The 22,500-nt window shown below is 43.2% G+C and overlaps 1 protein-coding gene across 5 annotated transcripts in view; it reads right to left on the reverse strand.

Annotated features, from left to right (window-relative positions):
* dmd (dystrophin) overlaps nt 1-22,500 on the reverse strand; it is a 130,823-nt gene that overhangs the window by 106,598 nt on the left and 1,725 nt on the right. For all 5 annotated transcript variants that reach the window (XM_069712841.1, XM_069712840.1, XM_069712838.1 and 2 more), the window contains exons 2-6: nt 9,054-9,146; nt 8,139-8,219; nt 6,080-6,172; nt 1,879-1,980; nt 1,559-1,629 (exon numbers count right to left, since the gene is read on the reverse strand). In XM_069712841.1, the coding sequence (XP_069568942.1) occupies nt 1,559-1,629; nt 1,879-1,968 (161 nt within the window). In that variant the 5' untranslated portion in view covers nt 1,969-1,980; nt 6,080-6,172; nt 8,139-8,219; nt 9,054-9,146. The remainder of the gene's footprint in view (nt 1-1,558; nt 1,630-1,878; nt 1,981-6,079; nt 6,173-8,138; nt 8,220-9,053; nt 9,147-22,500) is intronic.

Consider the following 22,500-nt stretch of genomic DNA (forward strand, 5'->3'; position numbering starts at 1 on the left):
GGGAGTGAAGGCCGAACGGCACAAACGACGTCACGGCGGCCATTTTCCACCATCTGCGATGAGGTGTGTCATTGGGAACACGGCAACGGTCGTTTATGGACAGCAGAAAGTCAGAAGGAGGATTTATATATATATATATATATACATATATATAGTTCAGAGCGAATTTTCGCAACGACGACGCCAAATACGTTCGTCGACGATGGAAAACGTCATCGGGTCCCGTCTGCTCTTAAAATGTGTCCGAGGAGTATTTTGGTTTCCGGTTGACGTCCACGGAGAGATGATGTCACCATCAAGAAGGTCTCTCGAGGATATTAGCGGCAATTAGAGTTTGCAACCAATTCGGGAGTTCAGTTTTGAACCACCGACTTCTAAAAAAAAAAACTAAAAAAAAAACTGGAGAGCTGGTTTCCACGGCGACGTCTGGCTTCGGTGTTAATTTTTTTCTTTCGGGGCGCTTGGCGACGAGTGTTTTCATCGAAGTCGGTCCTCTTTGCATTTCCCTTTTTCATCATGTTACGAAACTTATTTATAAATTATTAATAAAACTCAATTCGTGCTTCACAATTGTTTTAGTTTATTTAATCATTTCCCCTATGAGACTCAGATTTGAATTGTTTTCTTTGACTTTGTATTCATTTCAGGTTTTAATACTTCTTTCATAAAAAAGCTTTAAAAATTTGTCTCATTATTACTTTTTCTCTATTTATATTTCCATATGCATTAGTCTCAAATCTTTTTTTTAAAAAACAAAATTAATTATAAGATTTTTTTTTGATTTTTTTTGTTTTTGTTTTACATTGTGTTCCTGAATTTGACCCAGACTGAAGTAATTGATCAAAAAAAAGTCTTTGAATAAATGCAGTTAAACGATATTTCCTTCTGAAATATAGTACTTCATAAGAATTAAGTAGAAGTACAGTATGAGTCCCTTCAATATATACCTTGTAACTTCATAACTTGAGCTTTCTAAACAGATTTATTTTTTTATATATACTTAAATATTTTATTGAAGTTTTTTGTTGTTGTTTTTTTTTTCTAGAAAGAGAGAGAGAAAGAGAGAAACAAATCCCCCCAAAATAATAACTGATCAATAATCAATAACACTTATCAAGATGGACAAAATGGATCAAATATGTCCAAATAAGGAAATTGGCTTCCTAACCTCACGCGTGTTTATAAGTATTTCATTTTTGGGTGTTTTTTTATTTCTTAAAAAGACAATCGGTCTTTTATTATTTATTACTAGTTCAGATTCAAGTAATAAAACCCCTCTGAATGTTATTTCTAATATCTGTTCGTTCTGTCTCCTTCTTCGTCTCCTGATTTTATTTTTTTCCACCGCGGTGCGAACGGGGTTTAAAATATATCTATTTGACGAAATGTGTTCGGTTTGGAGGGATCCGACGCTCGTCTTGCCGCTTTGACGTTCCCCGTTTGTTCTTGTGCTTCGTTTTCTTTCTCTAACGCGCACGCACGCACGCACGCACGCACACACACACACACACACACACGCGCGTGCACACACACTCACACACACACCAGTTTACAGTACCTGTGGCTGTGGATGAGGGCGTTGAAGGCCAATCCATCATTCCAGCTGCTGGAGAAGTTAACCACGTTGACCTGGGGGACGGAGATAATGGATATTAAAGGACCGACCCCGGTGGACGCAGCGTCCCCCTACCCCCCTTTCCTCCCCCTCCGTTGCCAGCACGAGCTTGTAATGCATAAAGCCGATAGAATACTTTAAAGGGCTAAAAATGGGTTTCAGATGGAAGTAAAATGACATATTTACCATTATTTGATATATTTTGAGTCCAGTTCTGTTTATGATCAATTTTACCCGAGAAAAGAAGCGGAAGAGGGACCAACCTGAGGGTATTGGCGCGTGTTCTGACGAACCCAACTCAGCAGAATCTTCTCACTGTTGGTCTGCTGTAGGCCCGCCATCAAATCCTTCATCACATCCTTTACCTGCGCAAAAACACACAAGACATTTAAGATTTGTATTCGCCATGAAACATGGACGTCGAGCGGTGACAGTTTTCTTAAGTTCCTAAAGTGTGTAAAAAAAAAAAAAAAAAAAAAAATCAAAATCCAAAGTGGACGTGGTGGAAAATTCCACCGAAGTGAGGACTTCTCGTACGAGGCTGGGAGGTCGCCTTGACCACGAGAGACGTCGTTAAACGTCCGAGAAAAATAAAAAAATGGAAAAATGAAAAGCGCACAGTCAAAGGACACTCGCACGCATATCCTTCCGTGCGGGAGCCTGTGTGTGTGTGTGTGTGTGTGTGTGTGTGTGTGTGTGTGTGTGTGTGTGTGTGTGTGTGTGTGTGTGTGTGTGTGTGTGTGTTTCTTTGGCAGCTGTGAGTGACAGTTCTGGAGCACTTGTTCGGGGCTCGGAGGGAGGAGGCGCGAAGCGTTTCGCTGCCCGGGTTGCGCGTTACTTATGCATATCTTACCCTCACCTTTTCTATCTGTCGCTCTCTGACACACACACACACACACACACACACACACACACACACACACACACACACACACACACACACACACACACACACACACACACACACACACGAGGATCGGATAAATAATTAGTTTCAGGACAACTGATGGATTGTTTTATGAGGATTCAATCTCTCCTCTCCATCTAAATTCAGGACAGGACGAGACTCAAAGATAACGTCAACTTGTATTATTAAACACGTTTCCTTCCCCGGTATTAAATACTGTATGTGCAGGACTTGAGGCTATTATTCTGTCGCATATTACAAAAAATAGGTTGCGAAGAAAAGAAAAAAAAAGCAACCGGGACTACGGAGGTCTTGATGGAGGCGAACGGTTCAAAGCTGGTGGTTTGAGCACATTTGAGTCGAGTCCAAATCCACTTTTTCAAGTTTAACAGTGAATAATGTCAAAGTGGGAGGTGGAGTTAACGTGGTGTGACGTGGACATGAAACGATGAGTCATCTCCTGGAATAATGGTGGATTCTCTGCAGAGACAACAGGACGAGCTCGTGGAGAACAATAATAACAACAATAATAATCTGTCATGCTGTTAATCGTGTTTTTGTTTATCTTTTGCATGTTTGCATGATGCTGAATGTCCTCAGAGTACGTCCATCCATCCTTCCTCCCTCCCTCCCTCCATCCATCCTTCCCTCCTCCCTCCATCCCTCCCTCCCTCCCTCCCTCCCTCCATCCATCCTTCCCTCCTCCCTCCATCCCTCCCTCCATCCATCCTCCCTCCCTCCCTCCCTCCCTCCATCCATCCTTCCCATCCCTCCCTCCATCCCTCCCTCCCTCTATCCCTCCCTCCCTCCCTCCCTCCCTCCATCCATCCTTCCCTCCTCCCTCCATCCATCCTTCCCATCTCCCTCCATCCCTCCCTCCCTCCATCCATCCATCCCTCCCTCCCTCCCCCTACCCTCCCTCCCTCCCTCCATCCATCCATCCTTCCCTCCATCCTCCCTCCCTCCATCCTTCCTCCCTCTCTCTGATCTCCCAACGAGGGACATCACACGGTCGCGAGGGTCGGAGGACTTTATCGAACGCGTTCAACTTATCGGCCGTTGATCAGGTGAACGTTGGACGACAAAAAAAAAAAAAATCCAGTTATAAGCCTTAAAAAGTCCAGAAAACAGCCCAAATCTAACACCTCGCACACACACACACACACACACACACACACACACACACACACACACACACACACACACACACAACTAAACCTATTAATAGAGTTCGGTATAATTCGGGTGTCGAGGTGAATTCCCAGCAAGGGGACTCAAGACGAGCTCACACACACACACACACACACACACACACACACACACACACACACACACACACACACACACACACACACACACACACACACACACACACACACACACACACACACTCAGGTTTGTTAGCGGTTCCTCACAGAATGTGGTCTGCCGGGTGTAAAGAAGGGGGACTCATTTGGGAGTAGGTCACTGCATGCATTTCCACCTTAATTTGAGGGAGGGGGTCAGGGGGAGAGAGGGAGGGAGGCGGGGTTTGACAAACACAAACGCACACACACACACACACACACACACACACACACACACACACGCTTTTACCTTTACAGAAATCCACTCGCACAGAAAGCCCTCGCAGACCGGCACACTTCCCCACAATAACAGAGACGCACTTCCACATGCGTAACCGCAAACACACACTCAACACACACACACACACGCACACACACACCTTATTATGGAGTTGTGTTTTTGCTATTAATCGCGTCATTAAGTCTGCGCTAAAACCAGCGCGATTGAGACATTAGCATCCGTTCGACTTAATGAGGAATGAAACGCAATTGTAAATTTTTTTTAAAAAAAAATGGCGTCGTAACGCGAGCCGTTAAAACGACTCGCTGAAGTCCATCGTGCGATAGAATTTTGTTTGTTTTTTTGGGCCCCCTTTAAATAAAGCTTATGGGGAGGGGAGGGGGAGTCACACAGGCAACAGTGGAGGTTTTGATGTGTCTTAATTGGAGGGAGATGAAAGAAGGCAGCAAAAATATATATAAATAAATACAAGACGTGATGGAAAAAAACCGGAACATTAAAGGACATTTTTGCGAGCATCCTTATCCTTTGTTTTTTTTGTTGTTATTGTTTTGGGGTTTTTTTTTTTGCATCGATGTGGCTGCTGGATGTGTTGGACCTGTGTTGGTTTATAGTTTTCAGGTCGGGAGACACGAAGACATAAATTCACCGTCGATCCAAATTTAGGATATTCATCAAGATGGTTGGAGGGGTGGGAGAGGGGGGAAGGAGTCAAATAGAAATGTTTCAATTTTAAATGTGGATTATTTTTGAAGTATTGACATTTTTGCGGCTACGGACCGCATAACGTGGAACTAGATAAATAAGATAAATAATAAAAAGTAAATGTCATTCTGGACATGAAATTGGGAGTATTAAAGACGGAGTAGGTTAAAGATAATAAATGACACAGTTGCTTTTAATTCGTGAAAACAAGCTGTAAACAACTTGCCAATAAAACGCGCTTTTTTTTTTTTTTTTTTTTAATGCTTTTTAGAAATACTCTCACGTTTGTCCAGTGAATTACATTCATGTTGTTTTTTTTCTATTCGGTTCATTTAAAGGTTCATTTTGAAGGATTTCGGCGGATCTATCGACAGAAACTTGACAGAAAAATGGATAATTATGTTTTCATCTGTATTTAATCACGCGAGTCCAGCTGGTTGCAGTCCTCAAACTCACCACTAGATGTCACTCAATCCTACAGACCACTTTAATAATTGACTGGATGATATCTGATGTAGGATATTGGAAAACAAAAATGTTTCAAAGTCTTGGTTTGAGTTATGTCGCGCATACGTGTTGCGAAATGTCCGTCTGACTAAATACGGCGACGTACCTCGGAGGAACTTCCGACCGGGAACGCAAAGATCTCGATGACAGTCGGCGACGACGGAGACCTCCGGGGGCGAGTTTCAAAGAGCTCACGCTGTGACAACGTTCTCGCCGCGAAGTATCGACGTCCGCCTCGAACGAGAAAAGAAACGCTTCCCTTTCTTCCACTCTTCGTCGTTTGTTCCTCCTGCGAACGCCGATCGAACGGGCGGCCCGAACTTCTCCGGCTGGACGACGCTGACCGGATAAACGGCGGATCGGCAAGTTTTTCCGGAGCGGACGACAAACCACCGACGCCGCAGCTGGTTCACTTTGAGTATTTTGAAGATTGTTTTTATTGTTTTTATTGATTTTTTTTTTTTTTTTTTTGTACTCTTAAGTGCAGCAATCTTCCTCGCAGCTTGTTTGTCTCGACTGCGTCGCCCTCTGAAAAGCCGCCGCCGAATGTGGCGTAATTACACAGTGAAATGTACACACATGTAATTAAGAGTTGCGGGAGACCGAGCGGCTCCTTTTTTCAGTTTTTCTTTCGGTGAGTTGAATCAAATCTCCCCCCCCCCCACCCCCCCCCTCCCCCGAGAGGTCGAGGTAAAGGAAAGGTACCCCCCAAAAAAAAGAAAAGAAATTATGAACGCAGCTGATGCCGTAAAACGCACCTGCCAGTGGAGAATGATGCTCCAGATGAGCCCGAGGATCAGTTTGTGATTCCCATCGACGATGTCCGACGCGCCGATATTCACCAATTCAACCTGGAGGAGAAGGAACAAAAACTAAATCAAAAAAACTCATCGCGGTTCGTTCGCAAACATCCGAACTCGGTGGATCCTGAGGTTGTTTTTTTTTGCTGAGGAGGCAGTATGTACTTGTCATTTCTGGTCACCTGTCAAACATCTAATTCCCAACATTTCTCACAGACTTTTTTTTTTTTTTAACCGACTAAAAAGCTGAAATTTAAAGGACCCGCACACGGACAAGAAAAACCGGCTGACGTCATACACCGACAATAACTGGCTAACTAACGTCATGGCTACATACATGGAAAATATCACACTTTGATAAAAGGCAACTACAAATTTGAAACGTGCAACGACAAAATTCCCCGATATTACAATAACAAAAATAAAAATAAAAAATCTCTGACTTCTTTCTGTCTGGAAAAGAGTTTCTAAAATTCCCTGCAATTTAGTAGTTATTTTTTGTAACACTATTACTTTGCCCCGTACGGAGCAGCGTGTTGGCAAAGCAATGGCGTTAAAAAAAGAAATCAAATATGGCGTTAATGTCGAGACACAAAACGGCTGACGAGGCGTTTTTTTGTTGTTTTTTTTTTGGAGGGGGGAAGAGGGGTACGAGGAGTTTGAGGTGAGACGGTGCGACGAGGAACTCGAAATTTCGAAAACGCTTCAGGGGCACCGTTGTAAAGAGAAATATATTCCCGGTAACAGCCGTCGTCTGCAGAGATGCTCAATTAAAGAGCGCCGGCATCGCTTTGCTCTCCTTCCCGGTGGAAAGGTGCGTCGGCCTTTCACCTCGAAGGTGTCCAGTGATGCCACAGACATGACGGATAACAACTTGGAAAATAAATCATCGGAAGTTGCTGTACGAGTTCCTCTGACTGCTGTGTAACAACAACAACAAAAAAACCACCGAGGCATCAAGCCTGAGATTAAAAAAAAAAAAAAAACTTACTTCTTATGAATTTCAAATGATACATTTACTCGTGGAGAGAAAGCTTTGATGTAAAAAAAAATAATTAAAAAAAAAAGGTCAGTTAAAAGTTCTATTAATACATATTTTCACATGTATCTATGAAAGGAAACATTTAACAGCAGAGGAAAGTCAAACTGTTCCTTTAATCGAATGCACCCTCACGGATAAAAACTAAAACAAGTTATCTGTCACGCTTTATACTGCTCTAATATATATATATATATTTATTTTTTTTTATTTTTTTATTTTTTTTTTTAAATGCCACATTTATACAAATCTCTTGCCAGGAATAACCTCTGGACTATATATAGAGGAGAAGGGACGCGCGAGGGGAGGATGGAGGATACAGGAAGGAGGTGTCGAGGTGAGTCAGAGCAAACGGATGCAAACAGAAGCGAAGGTAACATAAAGGAGGGGATGAAGAAAACAATAAAAATCTTTCTTAGACGGCAGAATAAAGTATTTAATAAAAAAAAATAAAAAAAAAACAGACGAGGCTGAAGGTGTACGGGAACAAAGCTGAACTTCTCACGCTTGCTGTCCTCCAACTGAAGTTCTCCGAATCACATGCGTCGCTGTAATTTCCCTGCACGCGTGTCCCGAGTGTTTACGCGCCGAGTCGCTCGCTGTTCCTCGTGTCCGCGCGGTCGTCAGGGAAACGAGAGCGCTCGCGACGGCTTGACGCGTTTCTGACGCGTACCCCCCCCCCCCCCCCCCCCGTTAAGGTGTTTGTGCTCGGCGGTTTTGAGAAGAAGAAGAAGAGACCCGCCGCGGACTCAACCAGATCACCAGATTTTGAGACTCGGCCTTTTTTCGCGAACCGAGCGAAACTTTCCAAAGCGTTCGGCCGATCGCGTTCTTCGCCGAATCCGCTCTCGTGCCGGATTCGCGGCCACCGAAGCGGCGAAACTCAGCGTTTTATTCCCCTCGACTGTTCCCCTCGGGTCCCGCCGCGGATTTTGACGTCGCGTCCCGTGCGACGGCGGCGTGAAGAGCGACACTCACGTTGTTCTTCTGCAGGATCTGCAGAGCGCGGTTGACATTGTTGAGCGAGTGGACGCGCGTGAATCCTCTCTCCAGCCTCACCTGCGCGCGCACGCACACACACACACACACACACACACACACACACACACACACACACACACACACACACACACACACACACACACACACACACACACACACACAGAGAGAGAGAGCAGACAGGAGGAGATTATTGAGGCATAAACAGACCTTGCTCAGGGGCGTCCGAGAGCGCTACAAATGGCCACATTACAATAAAAGTGTGCGTCCGTCTGTGTGCGTTTTCCCATTACCATGAGGAGATGGTATCAAACAAAACAAAAAAGAGGCAAAGGTCACGGTGTCTTTCCGAGATGGAGACGAGGAGGAGGATGGAGAGAGGTGTAAAGACGAAGAGAAAGTGTGAGGGAGATTAGGAGAGAGAGCAGCCAGACAGAGGAGGAGGAGGAGGAAGACGAGGAGGTGAGGAGAGCTGGAGGGGAAAAGAACAACAAGGTGGGAGGAGAAGTTTGATTAAGACTGTGGGCTGATGTGTGTGTGCTCTCGCTCTTTCTATTCCTTTCCCAGATTGGTTCAGGGTTGTTGTTGTTTTTTTGTTTTGTTTAAATCTTTGGCACCGTGCGCGGCAACAAGAACTGAGGTTCGGGAAAATATTGGAAAACGCTCACCGGCCTCGAAAATGATCACGTAAAAGTCGAATCGACACGTTTTATAGCTCCTCGATAGAGGAAGGATGGACCGCAGGGCTCAGTGTTGGCCGGGTGGACCGACATCTTCTGCTTCACGCTGTTCACCTCTGATGCCATTTAACAGTGTCATAAAACGCTGCTGTATGTCCTGGTGTGTGTGTGTGTGTGTGTGTGTGTGTGTGTGTGTGTGTGTGTGCGTTCGTACCAGCCCGTGTCCCGTCAGGCCCTCCAGCAGCTCCAGCAGGCGTCGTCCATCGCACAGGTCCGAGAACAAATTCTCCACCGGCGGTTTCCCTGTCTGAGAAAGAAACGAGAGCGGCGCTTTGAACCGGACGTCCTCGGACGTCACGGGGTTTTTAATTAGAATTGCAATGACGACCGCGCGGCGAGATTCGACACGTTTATCGCCGGAGAGAGGGACGAGCAGTGTTTTGTGAAGGGTGAAGATACGGGTCAATATAAAGGTCGATTCCCGTCCTACGCGGTGCTGAATGAGAGCGTCTTTTCCTGAGCTTCGGCAGGAGCGAGAGTGGCGGGGGACATCAGGAATCTAGCTGCTAAGACCAGTAGTAAAAAAAAAAAAAAAAAAAAAAGATGTTATCATATCTTTGTATTTATAATAATAAAAAAAAAAAATAAATAAATAACAGGTATTACTTTGCAAGTATGCAAAGAAAGATATTGCAAGAAAATCTATTTCCATGAAGAAGATGGTTGCCGGTGAGAAGTCCTGCCTGACCTCAGCACTGACCTTCGCACTGTTAGTTAACCATGAGAGGTTTTTATCCATTGCTTTAACTAATTATTATGAACATTTATTACCTTTATTAAAGTCTTTAGTAATCTCTGTCAACTGTTTTGCAATTTTAGTTACCTATTAGTAGCGTTTATCTGTTACTTTAACGAATTATTCGGACTATTTATTACATTTATTAAAGCGTTTCAACCATTTATTGCGTTAAGTAATTTTTTTTTTTACCTGTTTAGCAATTTTAGTTAACCATTAAAAAACATTTATACATTAGTTTAACTAATTACTCTGACCATTTATTACTATTAATGAAGCCTTTTAACCATTTATTGCTTTCAGCAGACATGTTAGTTCACCATTAGAAGCGTTTATCTATTACTTTTACCGAACTGGTAAAGTGTTTCAAACATTTATTCCTTCCAGTTATTCGTGTCAGCAACTTGAATTAATAATTTCAAGCATTTATACATCACGCTGAGCTCTTTAGCTAACTACCTTCAACTACTTTTAGCTGACTATTTCAACCTTCTACTACTTTTAACAACATATTTCAACCAATTTATCGAACAATTGATGTCACGCGCCTGATTAGGTTTAATTACTTTTGGCGGAGCTCTCCGGAATGACGCACATTTTTAATTTGACGAATATTGTTTTATGTGCAAAATGTTCTTTTTCCCACATTATTTCCCAACAGTTCAATTACTTAAATTTAACCCTGATTTTGAAAGTGACCTTCACACGCACGCAGTTTTATTAGAAATATCATAGTTTAAGATCAGCTAATCTAGACTCTTTTTCTTTTTTTTTTTTTTTTTTTTTTTTTTGAGGCAACGCTTGATTTAGCATGTCGAGCAGTAATTACGAGAAAGTGCGAGAGAAATTGGCGGAGACGGCGGCAGGGACACAGACAATAAATCTGCAAAGTAAAGACCGTCTTATTTCAAATGAACCTTTTTCTTTATGTTTTTGCAAAGATCATGTACAGATGACATTACGAGTCTCTCCTGCAGAAATCACCTCTCCTGGATTATTACAACCACGCATGGCAGGAGGTACCAGCCCCTGCGTCTAAAAGGCATTACAAATACAAAAAAATTTTTTTTATTTATTTATTTTTTTTAAAAACACAACACTGGAAGAAAAGTGAGAAAAGAAAAACATGCTTTTTTCTAAAATTATAATAAAAAAAACCAAAAAAACAATTCTGTTATCAATCTTTCTGCGCAAAGCCTTCTTCCTATCGGTGTCTCATTTTCCACACTTCCTCTCGGTTACTACACTCCCACCGTCTCCCACCTGCTCTCGTTCTCTCGCATTCAATTCTCCTCTTACGTTCCTTATTTTCCATCCTCTGTCTACGTTTTCCTGCCCCTCCACCCGAGCCGCTCGGCGTAGTCCCGGAGGCCTGATATTGAGTCATTCTCCACACCGGGGCAGAGTGAGTGAGTGTGTGTGTGTGTGTGTGTGTGTGTGTGTGTGTGTGTGTGTGTGTGTGTGTGTGTGTGTGTGTGTGTGTGTGTGTGTGTGTGTGTGTGTTGGAAGTCGACGTTATTACATGAATGCAGGCGATAAGTGAAGAAAACCGCAGATGAACACGGACGAACAAAATACCATAAAAAAGGAGACATATGCACATTATAATGTTAAACTACACACACACACACACACACACACACACACACACACACACACACACACACACACACACACACACACACACACACTTCCTTTCTCCACGCTGCCCACACACACCCATTGAAAAAATAAAATAATAATAAATCTCCCTCTTGTCCATTTGAGCGACGAGCTCTCCCTTTATATTTTCCGCAAACAGTTCCTCGGGTGTTTTTCCCTGTAATTAAACTCTCAAGATGAACCACTCGAAAACCGCCACAAAACACTGGTCTTTACTTAGAAGTGAAGAATCATTCAAAAAGTGTACACACACACACACATCCGTGCTCATAAACTCTATTCAGCAAGCAGACGTTTGAGATTTTTCTTTGCCGCGTGAATAAAAAGCCGGCCGAAGAGCGGTAATGCTATTACTTATAAAAGCTTTTTTTAAATTTATTTTTTTATTTCGCTTGTCAGGCCGCCGACGGATGACAGAAAAAGTATGAAACTAACAATTTTCTGCGTTTATTACAAAATAAGGAAGTATTCCTTCAGTTGCGATATCAAAATGTCGAAATCACGAGCGTTCGCCGTTTCAAACGGCGTCGAACTTGACCGCGAACGTGCCGACGCCTTTCAAAATAAAACGGCAGAACTCGCCGGCTTGAGTTTAAAGTAGCATTCGGCAAACGTATCAGCTTTTTATGTTTAGCGAGAGACACGTTGTTGTCGCCTTGTTGTTGTCGTGGTTTTCTGCACTGCCCCCTGCTGGTGAAACAGTGCGAGTGGCGGGCTTGTTTACAAAAGCACAGCGGATCGGTTGTAACACTTGAAGTTGTCAGAAATCATACAAGTCCAAATATGTGTTTGTGTTTAAAAAAAAAAACAACAACAAAAAAAAACTGGGATCTTTATCTGATTAATTTGGGTCTTAAAGTCCTGGAACGAATATCGGTTTCACGCTTCGCTTTCCTCATTCTGACGAACGTTGTTGCACATAAGGAGGGAATTTTTTTTAATTTTTTTTTTTTTTAAATAATTTTAAATAGCGAAAGATTAAAAATAAAAACCCTCCTGTACCACCGGGGTTTCGGGGTAATATGAAGGGCAGCCTGTTCTCTGCGTCTGCCAACAGATAAGTGTGAAATCAGAGGCTGCTCGCGCTGCACGCTTCAGTCCTGATTTGTTTTTTTGCACTTATGTATCTTTTCATCTCCTTCCACGCACACACACACACACACACACAGTCATGTCACACATTTTGCACATGCCTAACTAGTGTGTGTAGGACACAACTAAACACACACAAAAAAAAGCGTGCTTTCATCTTCAGCAAACACTGATGCCAGCGAGTGCAATGACCTCCACCGGCATGCCATCAGAATTTCAAACATCGCTGACTCATTTCTGATATAAGTGTTGCCCCCCCTCCTCCCCCCCCAAAAAAAGGTGATATCGTCTCATCAAAACCAGACTCGACAGACACACAGAGGTGATTCTATTTGATAACAGTGAGAAATAATGATTCCATTCGCCTTAAAAAAAAAAAAAAAAAAAAAAAAAAAGAGGGAAACGTGTGTTTTGGCTTAAACTGACGACGCGACACGGTATCACGGGGGAAGAAACAAAAAAACCGTGAGATAGACACGCTTTGGGCCTCTCTAGGCGTGGCAGTTTCACGTTTGCCTGGAGAGGACGAAAATGAAGCCGCGGGTTAAAAGGAAATAATAACTCAAGATCAACGATGTCACCTCCTGGATTTTAACCTTGGCCTCCCGAAAGGCAGTCGCTGATTTCGTGCCACCGAGCGACCAATTCCCGTTGTGCTCGGGTCACACGATCCTTCGTTACGTCGCTCGAGCGGCGACCGGCAGCGACGTCGCCCGTCGGTTCGGGGAACGGCCGTGACGAAGCCTCGAGTTCGGATTTTGTCCCGGCGCCATCTTTGCAAAGTTCTGGAGCGATTTGGAGCAGGAAGTGACCGTATTTGGACGAGCTGGGGAGGGAGGAGGGGGTAGGGGCGGGTCTGATTTCGTATGTATATGCATGTCAAAAAATAATCTCAAAATGATAGAATGTATCATATTGACGCATCGGTTTTGACACTACAGAGCAGCAATTTAAGTTTTTTTTAATTATTATTACGTAAATGGACTCTTGTCTAAATATCACATAATTAAACCAAAAATTTCAAATACAAGCAATTACACCATCGAGGGCTGCAACTCATGTTTTTTTTTTCTTTGAGGATTATCTTGGCTAACTTTTTAATGAGCTTTTCCCCGCGCTAGTCCTCCAAGCGCGGGAATTAAAATATTTCAGATTTTTAAATGAGACAGCTATTGACGAGAGTTGGTACTTTTTGAACGGTCCCTGACTTCAAGCTCACTATTTTTTTTTCCCCTCGAGGTCATTCGTTATCGGATCAATAGGCAATCATCAGACCTTTACATCATCGCTCAGCCTCGTCCTGCACCGAACCGCTAACGTGGTGGAACCTCATTAAAAGTTATCGAAGATAATCCGCAAAAGTCTGAATATTTTTAAAAGGAAATATTTCTGTTGTGATTTCCATCTGTCTTTTAGCCTCACTCTAAAAACTCAAGAGTTTTATCCATTCATGTTTAGACGACGAGTAAAGAGGAGGTGGGGAGGGGGGGGGGGAATACCGTGGTAGCAAGACACTGTTGTTGTTTTTTTTTACTTAAAGGTTAAATCCGGATCCAAGAGATGTTTTAAAGATGTCGCCGTCTGTAATTGAATTTTCGAGCGGGGGTCCTTTTTGAAAAAAACAACAAAAACAAAACAAAAAGAAACACTAAATCACCACGGGAGGAAAGATGACACAAAAGATGGGACGTACGCTTCGCAATCTGATCTGAGGACGGCAGAGGAGGAAGACAAAAAAACAAACAAACAAAAAAAAACACCACCCCTCGCATCTCAGCGACCGGGTACCCATCACGCCTCCTCCGTCCTCCAAGTGTCTGGATTTCATTGAGATACCAGTCGACGTGACACATTTAATGGGAACACGTCTTTTTCTTCTCCCGGGCTGGCGGCAGATTGAGTAGCTGCCTTGAAATTATTATTATTATTTTTTTTATTTTAGGTTTTAGTGACGCGAGACGTCAGCTGTCTGAACTCAACTGTTAACTGACTCGCTGATAGAACAAGATAGATAGTCATTTTAAGTCCGAGGCCATCCGTGTGCGTTGTTTCTTATCTGCGCTGGATTACCGACCGGATCAAGTTGGCAAATTAACCTGACCCCTTCCCTCCCCCCGGGGGAGGGAGGGAGGGATGCCCTGTGTCCATAATTAATTGGATTAATACGACGCTTAATTAAATTGTCAACCGGCTAATTGACGTGACAGACAGTCGAGGGAGAGTTGTTCTCTGAGGCCAAATACAATCAAGGGGCCATGTGTGTTCCATTAGGTGACCATGTACTTGATGGGTACTAGAGGTCACCAACCCTTACAAGAAGATGGCAAAGCCTGGTTCTGTTGGAGTTTTTACTTCCTGTTAGAAGGGAGTTTTTCCTTCCTACTGTTGGAGGTTTTACTTCCTGTTAAAAGGGAGTTTTTCCTCCCTGTGTTGGAGGTTTTTCTTCCTGTTAAAAGGGAGTTTTTCCTTCCTGCTGTTGGAGGTTTTACTTCCTGTTAAAAGGGAGTTTTTCCTTCCTGCTGTTGGAGGTTTTACTTCCTGTTAAAAGGGAGTTTTTCCTCCCTGCTGTTGGAGGTTTTTCTTCCTGTTAAAAGGGAGTTTTTCCTTCCTACTGTTGGAGGTTTTACCTCCTGTTAAAAAGGAGTTTTTCCTTCCTACTGTTGGAGGTTTTACCTCCTGTTAAAAATGAGTTTTTCCTTCCTACTGTTGGAGGTTTTTCTTCCTGTTTAAAGGGAGGTTTTTTTCTTCCTACTATTGGAGGTTTTTCTTCCTGTTTAAAGGGAGTTTTTTCTTCCTACTATTGGAGGTTTTACTTCCTGTTTAAAGGAAGTTTTTCCTTCCTACTATTGGGAGGTTTTACTTCCTGTTCAAAGGGAGTTTTTCCTTCCTGCTGTTGGGAGGTTTTTCTTCCTGTTAAAAGGGAGTTTTTCCTTCCTGCTGTTGGAGGTTTTACTTCCTGTTTAAAGGGAGTTTTTCTTTCCATGCCATGATACGGGTTACCACGGCAACTGAATAAGGCTGCAACACAACCGACGGTCAGACATTGCAGATAAAACTGCTTCTCGTCAGGCTGGTTAAGATATTCCTTTTAGGTAATCTCGAATCGAGCCCTCTCCAGTGTTCGTCCGTTTGGTGGGCCGAATCTTCGTCCTCTCTTCTCCTGTGTGTTTTTTCTCGTGCTCAGGATCACTTCCTGCCCTTGCTGTCACCTTCGTCCAACGAGCTTGCCTCGTTCCATCAGCATCCTCACCGCTCACACCAGCCACAGGCCTCCCACCGCTCAACCCTACCTGCCTATACTTTTCAAAACACCCGATCCTGTGGTCTGCTTTTGGGTCCTTGTCCAAGTTAAATATAAAAGAATAGCGTCAATAAAAGATTCGCCCAAACTTTTCACCGGCGCTGTACAAATAAATAAATAAATACCGGCTTATTAAATAGATAATAATGTTTCCTGTGCCTAAAAAAATGTGCCTTTAGGAGCTCACTTTGTCTCATATCCTCACAAACCCGAGAAGAGGGAGGGAGAGAAACACCGGCGAACATTGAAATGGCTTCAATAAATAAGAGAGGCGCGAGCTGCTGGTTTTCTCTCATTTGTTTTTTGAAAGGGTTTTTGTTTAGCAGCTGTTTTCAATCAAATTACTTTTTCGGCCGTACAAAACCTCAACCGCAGGAGTGGGCTAAAAACATCTCTAATGGAGAGCGGCAGCTCTGACATTTGGACGGTTGGGGAACATTTTTGGAACTTTCGGCAACCGGAAAAAAGGAAAAAAAAAAAACCGCATGCTCGGCACAAAAAAAGCATCTTAATTAAAGAAATTCTAGAAATCTAGCAATTCTAGAAATGCAGACACAAAAGTGTAAAAAGGCGTCAAGCGCCCCTTAACAACAGAATATTAAGATTCAGGCTTTCAAACTACACGTTTTATTTTTACAGATTTCACACCAATTTCACGCTTTTTCTTGTTCGACAGCTAGAAACAAAACGTCAGTCTCACCTTTGCGTCGCTCTTTATTTTTCAGCTAATTAAAACCAATAGCAGGTTGCTGTTTTTTTGATGGTGGGAAAGTAAAGAAGCGCGGCGAATTGATTTGTGTCATCGAAAAAGGGAAAAAAAAACACAAAAAAAACGATGTTTCCAAGGAGAGAAACAATCTTGACTGTCCAACTCAAACACTTCGAAGGAAAGTAAATGAACAAGTATATTTACATCCATCGTGCTTGTAAAACGAGTGAGAAAAATTCGATGTCGGAGTGTGACGCTGGTTTTTAACCATCAGGCCAGCGCTGCCGGAGGGGTACGGTATATTTTGAGTTCATTTACAAGTGTACGTCTCCACCTGACAGCTGTCGACTTCCATGTCACTCAATTTGTGAAGCTATAAAAGTCCCGTCTTTTCTTTCAGTTATTCCCAACAAAACCTGCTTTTGGCTTCACTTCACGTAAAAGAAAGAAAAAAAAAAAAAAAAAAAATTCGCTCTTATCTCGATCCTGACAGGAACATTTATGGCTTTGCCTGTAAGACGCCATCATCAAAAAAAAAAAAAAAGTTTTTTTTTTTTTGTGGCGTGTGGACTGTAGATAATATTTGATTCACTGAAGCGGTTCTTTACTTTGGAAACATGCATGATGGTGTTTCCCTCAATGGATATTTGACAGCTCAGTGAGGCGACACATCTAAGGCTGATGGGAAAATTGGGGTCGTAAACAAAGGTTTTAACCCAAATTAAAGTTAACTTGATGTCAGAAAAGTCCGATAAACATGACAAGCGGTTAAATAGTTGAGATTTTAGTCTGAACCGGTAATGGAACAAAAGACAAGTTGTATGTCTACAAACTACAAGGTGTGTATGTGAGGGGGAAACTTGTAAAAGTGTTTATGATCAATAGGTGAGAAAGTTATTGACCAAAAAGGTGATAATAGAAAATATTACACAATTTATAAAAAGGTTCAAATGAATGTCAATTCAGTTCTGACCATAAACGGGGCATAAAAAGTGGATGTAGCTTGCGGGTCTGAAAAATGAGGCTGATGCGGAGGCTGCAGTACCATCGAGTGCCACTAGAGGTCGGCTCCAAAAAGCCTCCATAGACTCCCATTCAACTTGTCTCATGAAATATGAACTCAATAAAAGTTATCTCGGTTGTTGTTTAGCTAAAGTCGCTCCTTCTGATTCGTTTTCTGGCGGTCCATCTGAAAATAATCCCTCATTCATTTGAAAAAAAAAACCTTCAAAAAGACGTGTTTTTTGGGGGGGCGTGTCTGTTTGATTGACAGGCCTGTGGTGCGGTCAGATTTCAACTGCCGGTGGGCGGGGACGTAGTATCGCCGGGGTTTCCAATCAGATCGAGTCAGATCCACCGCTAGCTCCTCCCACCCGCCCAGCTCGTCCAAATATGGTCACTTCCTGCTCCAAAAGATGGCGCCGGATAAAATCCGAACTCGAGGCTTCACAGCGGCCGTTCACGAACCAACGGGTGACGTCGTCGCCGCTGGTCGCCGCTTAATGCAAACTGATTGAGTACATTTACAAAACTTTGACTTCACAGTGGCAAAGTTGTTACAGGAAGTTTCCAATATTATGTTTTGTCATATGACAAAAAATGGAAGCCGATGAGAAAACACTCCACCTGTAGAACGTCGAAATATGTTGCAAGTGTCTCGACTGCACAAACAAAGCTGAGACTTTTTTTTTTTTTTACTACATGCCGCCGCGACCTCAATTAGCATTTAGATGTAAAAGCCGCAACAAGTTCGCGCTAGCGGCCTCCATCACAGTTAAAAGTGTCGCCGCGGATCACCAGAGCAGATGATCGAGCCGGGATACATGGACGGGTCCGAGGGACAGGAACTCTGCCATTTATGTAAAGTTGAAGTCTGAAAGGGGGACAAGACGGATATGATTCTGGGATTCTGAGGTATGCGAGGATTGTACGGTCGGGGGAAGCGTGACCGAGTTACAACTCCCAAAACTTTTATCGGACCCAAACAGCCAGCGGAGGCAGATACAGATGCCGCGTTAGTGACGTCACGCCTCCACGTTTGCTTTTTGAAATGGAAAGTTTATGGCAAAAAGAATATTATTGTATATATTACATTCAATCACGTGAAAAAAATTACATTTAAAAAACTCTTAATAAATCGTAGTTAAGATAAACCTGTTTTGCAACTATATGCAAATGTTAAGATAAAACTTAAGATCAAAATTCACTCCTTAAAGGAAACAGGTTGGAAAGGTGAGTACAAAAAAAATACAAATACAAATACAAATAGAATACTTTTTCTTATTAAATAGGCAAAAGTACCTTTGCACGACCCCGATTCCGAAAAAAGTTTGGACACTAAAGTGTGAATAAAAACAGAACGCGAGGATTTGGCAAATCACATAAACACATATTTTGTATCGAAAATAAACCCAAAGAAAAACCATCAAACGTTGAAACTGTGAAATTTGTCTTGCTTTATGAAAAATATGTGCTTTTTTTGGAATTTGATGGCAGCGACACGATTGTGTTGACGCCCCCTCCCCCGTCGAGGTCAAAACTTAGTCTATGGTTGGACCTTGTGTGAAACTAGAGAGCTTTTAATTTGAAAAAAGGAAGTCAATGCAATCTGCATTTGGTCGTGGTAGTTTACGTCCTCTGATCTCTGTGTTTCATGGAGGGCGGAGCTCTATATATATATATATATATATATATATATATATATATATATATATATATATATATATATATATATATATATATATATATATATAAGATATTTCATATTTTATTTATAGTTGGCAACACAAAAATATGCTATTAAAGATTATATTATATTATATTATATTATATTATATATAAAATACGATAATATAAGTGTCAAACGAGCATGCAACGAAAATGGTGTTGCCTTTTTTTGTCTTTTTTTTGTTTTTTTCTCCAAACAAGGCTCCACTTAAAAAAAGGCATGAATCAACATGTGCCGACAGGTGCACAATTTCCAAGCTGGTTTTATCGTGTAATAACGTTCCTATTTTCCCCCCAGCGGTTCGCCGAAATCCTATCAAAAAAAACACAGCTGGCAGCCAGTCAAGCTAAAATTGATTTCTAATAGGTGAGTACTGCTGCCAATCAGAAACCTATACAAAAAAAAAAAATTTAAAAAGGAAAGTTGAAAAAGCACTTCCTCACCTTTTTTTTTTTTTTTTCTAAACTGCGAGAGCTTGGCAGTCACCGAGCCGCGAGCCGGTTTTTTTTTCCCCTTTATAAGTTTCGACTCGGGAAAAGATCACTCAGCTGTTTAAAGCGCGTGGCAGCGTTTTCATATTTTCTTTCACAGCTTGATTCAGAACCGGTCGTAAATCCCAGAGGAAATTCTTTAAAGCGGTTCGAAGGTTTGCTGGAAGGCAAACGGAGCTCTTAAGAGACATTTCGCTGACATCACGCCGAAGGCCGCGGAACATCGACGCTCGTTGTGTTTCATTGATTTTTTTTTTTGTAGAAGTCATTTTGTTATTACGACCAAATTGCCGTCATTTCCCATCGATCGAAGTCGATTTGAAACGATTGCACTGATTATTATGAAACTCATCCTGTCGCTACGGTGAATAGAACAGGACATAATCATAAATCTTTCGTCGCGGTCCTTCGTGGATTTCGAGCCTATGTCCCCCCGCTCTCCTCCACCCACCCCACCGCCCCCTCCGTCGTACTCCTTCCCTCCTTATCGCAGCTCTTCTGTTTGTTTTTCCAGAAACCCCGAGCAAACAGTAACGGCCAGGGTGTGAAATTAACACCGGGCGGCGGGCAAATACCGCACCGCTCCGCTCGCTCTGAGGCAGATTAACACGTCCACTCTGATCCCGGGGCGTAAAGAAATATCCCTTAATAATCAGAAACGAATCGATTCCTTCACAAATGCTTTTACCACCTCCTGCTAAAAACTCGATCGAGAAAATCGCCACACGAAAAAAGGCCGAACTACAAATCCCAAGGTCCTTACAGGCTAAACACAGCTTACACCTGGCAGCCATTTTGTTGCCTGGCTTTTAACCGAGCCACACGTTTGTTGGTAACTGGTATCGTTACTATGGTTACTAATCCAGCGTGGAGCTAAGGTAATATTTAGTCAAATGCAATTATGAGTCACCAACTAAATAAAATGTGTCATGAACATGTATTCACGTCGTGGGGCAATTCCCTCTCGAGATGTGAAACTTTGCGTTTCGGTGGGGGGGGGGGGGGAGTGTACGACTAAGAGCTGGAAAACAATCAGCCGCGTCAGTCGACGCTCATGCAACGCCGGCGACGTCTACGCGGGCGGGCGGGCGCGCCGTTCGACGGCAACAAGTTCTTTCCACAACTTTTAATCCCAAACTGGCATTTGGCCACGCCCACGCGCGAAAAAGCACCGATATCAGCAGATCAGCTTCCTGCCCCGGTGACGGATCCTCGTACGCTTCCTGAAGCCTCTTTTTACGGGTCGCCGAGCAGCAAATCACTTAAAAAAAAAAAAAAAAAATTAAAAAAAAATCCGACATCAAGCAGACATCTTTTCCATCTTCCTCTTCCTCTCCTTCACCGTTTCCTTCCCCGTCTCCTTTCATTTCCTCTCCTCCTCCCGCAATCTCAGTTGATCCACACACACCACCCACCCTCTCCTGAGGCCCGTGTGTGTGTGTGTGTGTGTGTGTGTGTGTGTGTGTGTGTGTGTGTGTGTGTGTGTGTGTGTGTGTGTGTGTGTGTGTGTGTGTGTGTGTGTGTGTGTGTGTGTGTGTGTGTGTGTGTGTGTGTAAGAGAGACTCATCTATCTAAGATGGTGTTCTCATTGTGCTTCAGTGAGTCTGGATGGATGAGGAGGGATCTCCCCTTTTTTCCTGTCCATCCATCTCCCCGCCTCCCATATCCGATTCACAGTGGCGAGGACGGAAGAGAGGAAGAAGAGGAGATGAAATGAGATGTGAGGAAAGGGGGAAGGAGAAGGGGACTGGAAAGGAAGGAAGAGAGGAGAAAAAGGAGGGAAAGGTGGGAGATGATGAGAGGAAAGAGGAAAGGAAGGAGGAGAGGAATAAAGGGGTAAGGAAAGAAGGAGACGAGAGGAGAGGAAAGGGAAGGAAGGGAAAGAAAATGGAAGTGCAGGAAGAATAAGAGAGGAGAGCAAAGAAAGGAGAAACGAGGAGTTAGAAGAAGAAGAGTTGGGGTTACGGATGGAAGTGGAGGTGATGAAAGGAGACATGGGAGGAAAAGGGATGGAAAAAGAGGAGGAAATGGGGCTGTAAGGGAAAGAAGAGGGAGGAGAGAGGAAGACAAAGTGAGGTGAAGAAAGTGAAAGGAGGAGAGGAGAGGAGAGGAGAGGAGAGGAGAGGAGAGGAGAGGAGAGGAGAGAGGAGAGGAGAGGAGAACATAGAAAGGAAAGAAGATGAAAGGAAAATGAGAGAAGAAGAAAAGAATATTTGGGGCCTCTGTGTCCTTCTGACTTTAATCATCTGGATTAGATCAGACGGTTTCAACACACACACACGCACACACGCACACACACACACACACGCACGCACACAAATGAGCATTGACGCACAGTATGCGCACGGCGCTCGCTTTAATTCTCCGTCGCCACGGCAACGGCACACCTCTGGTGGCCCCCTTGTAATCAACTTTGAAAATAGGAATAGAAGTGATGTTTTGGCACACACATAGCACACACACACACATAGCACACACACACACACACACACACACACACACACACACACACACACACACACACACACACACACACACACACACACACACACATACACACACACACACACACACACACACACACACACACACACACATAGCACACACACACACACACACACACACACACACACACACACACACACACACACACACACACACACACACACACACACACACACACACACACACACACACACACACACACACACACACACACACACACACACACACACACACACACACACACACACACAAACAAACAAACACAACCAGACAAACACACACACACACAGACATCAGCATAGAAATGTAATTACAATTCAAATCAAAAGAAGAGATTCAGTCCTTGTGTGAGTGGGGGGGGGGTGCTAACTGAGTAA

Source organism: Brachyistius frenatus, unplaced genomic scaffold (genome assembly GCF_029030835.1).
Source record: "Brachyistius frenatus isolate BFR_SWC_R1_liver_20210118 unplaced genomic scaffold, ASM2903083v1 Contig_112, whole genome shotgun sequence".
Lineage (NCBI taxonomy): Eukaryota > Metazoa > Chordata > Actinopteri > Embiotocidae > Brachyistius > Brachyistius frenatus.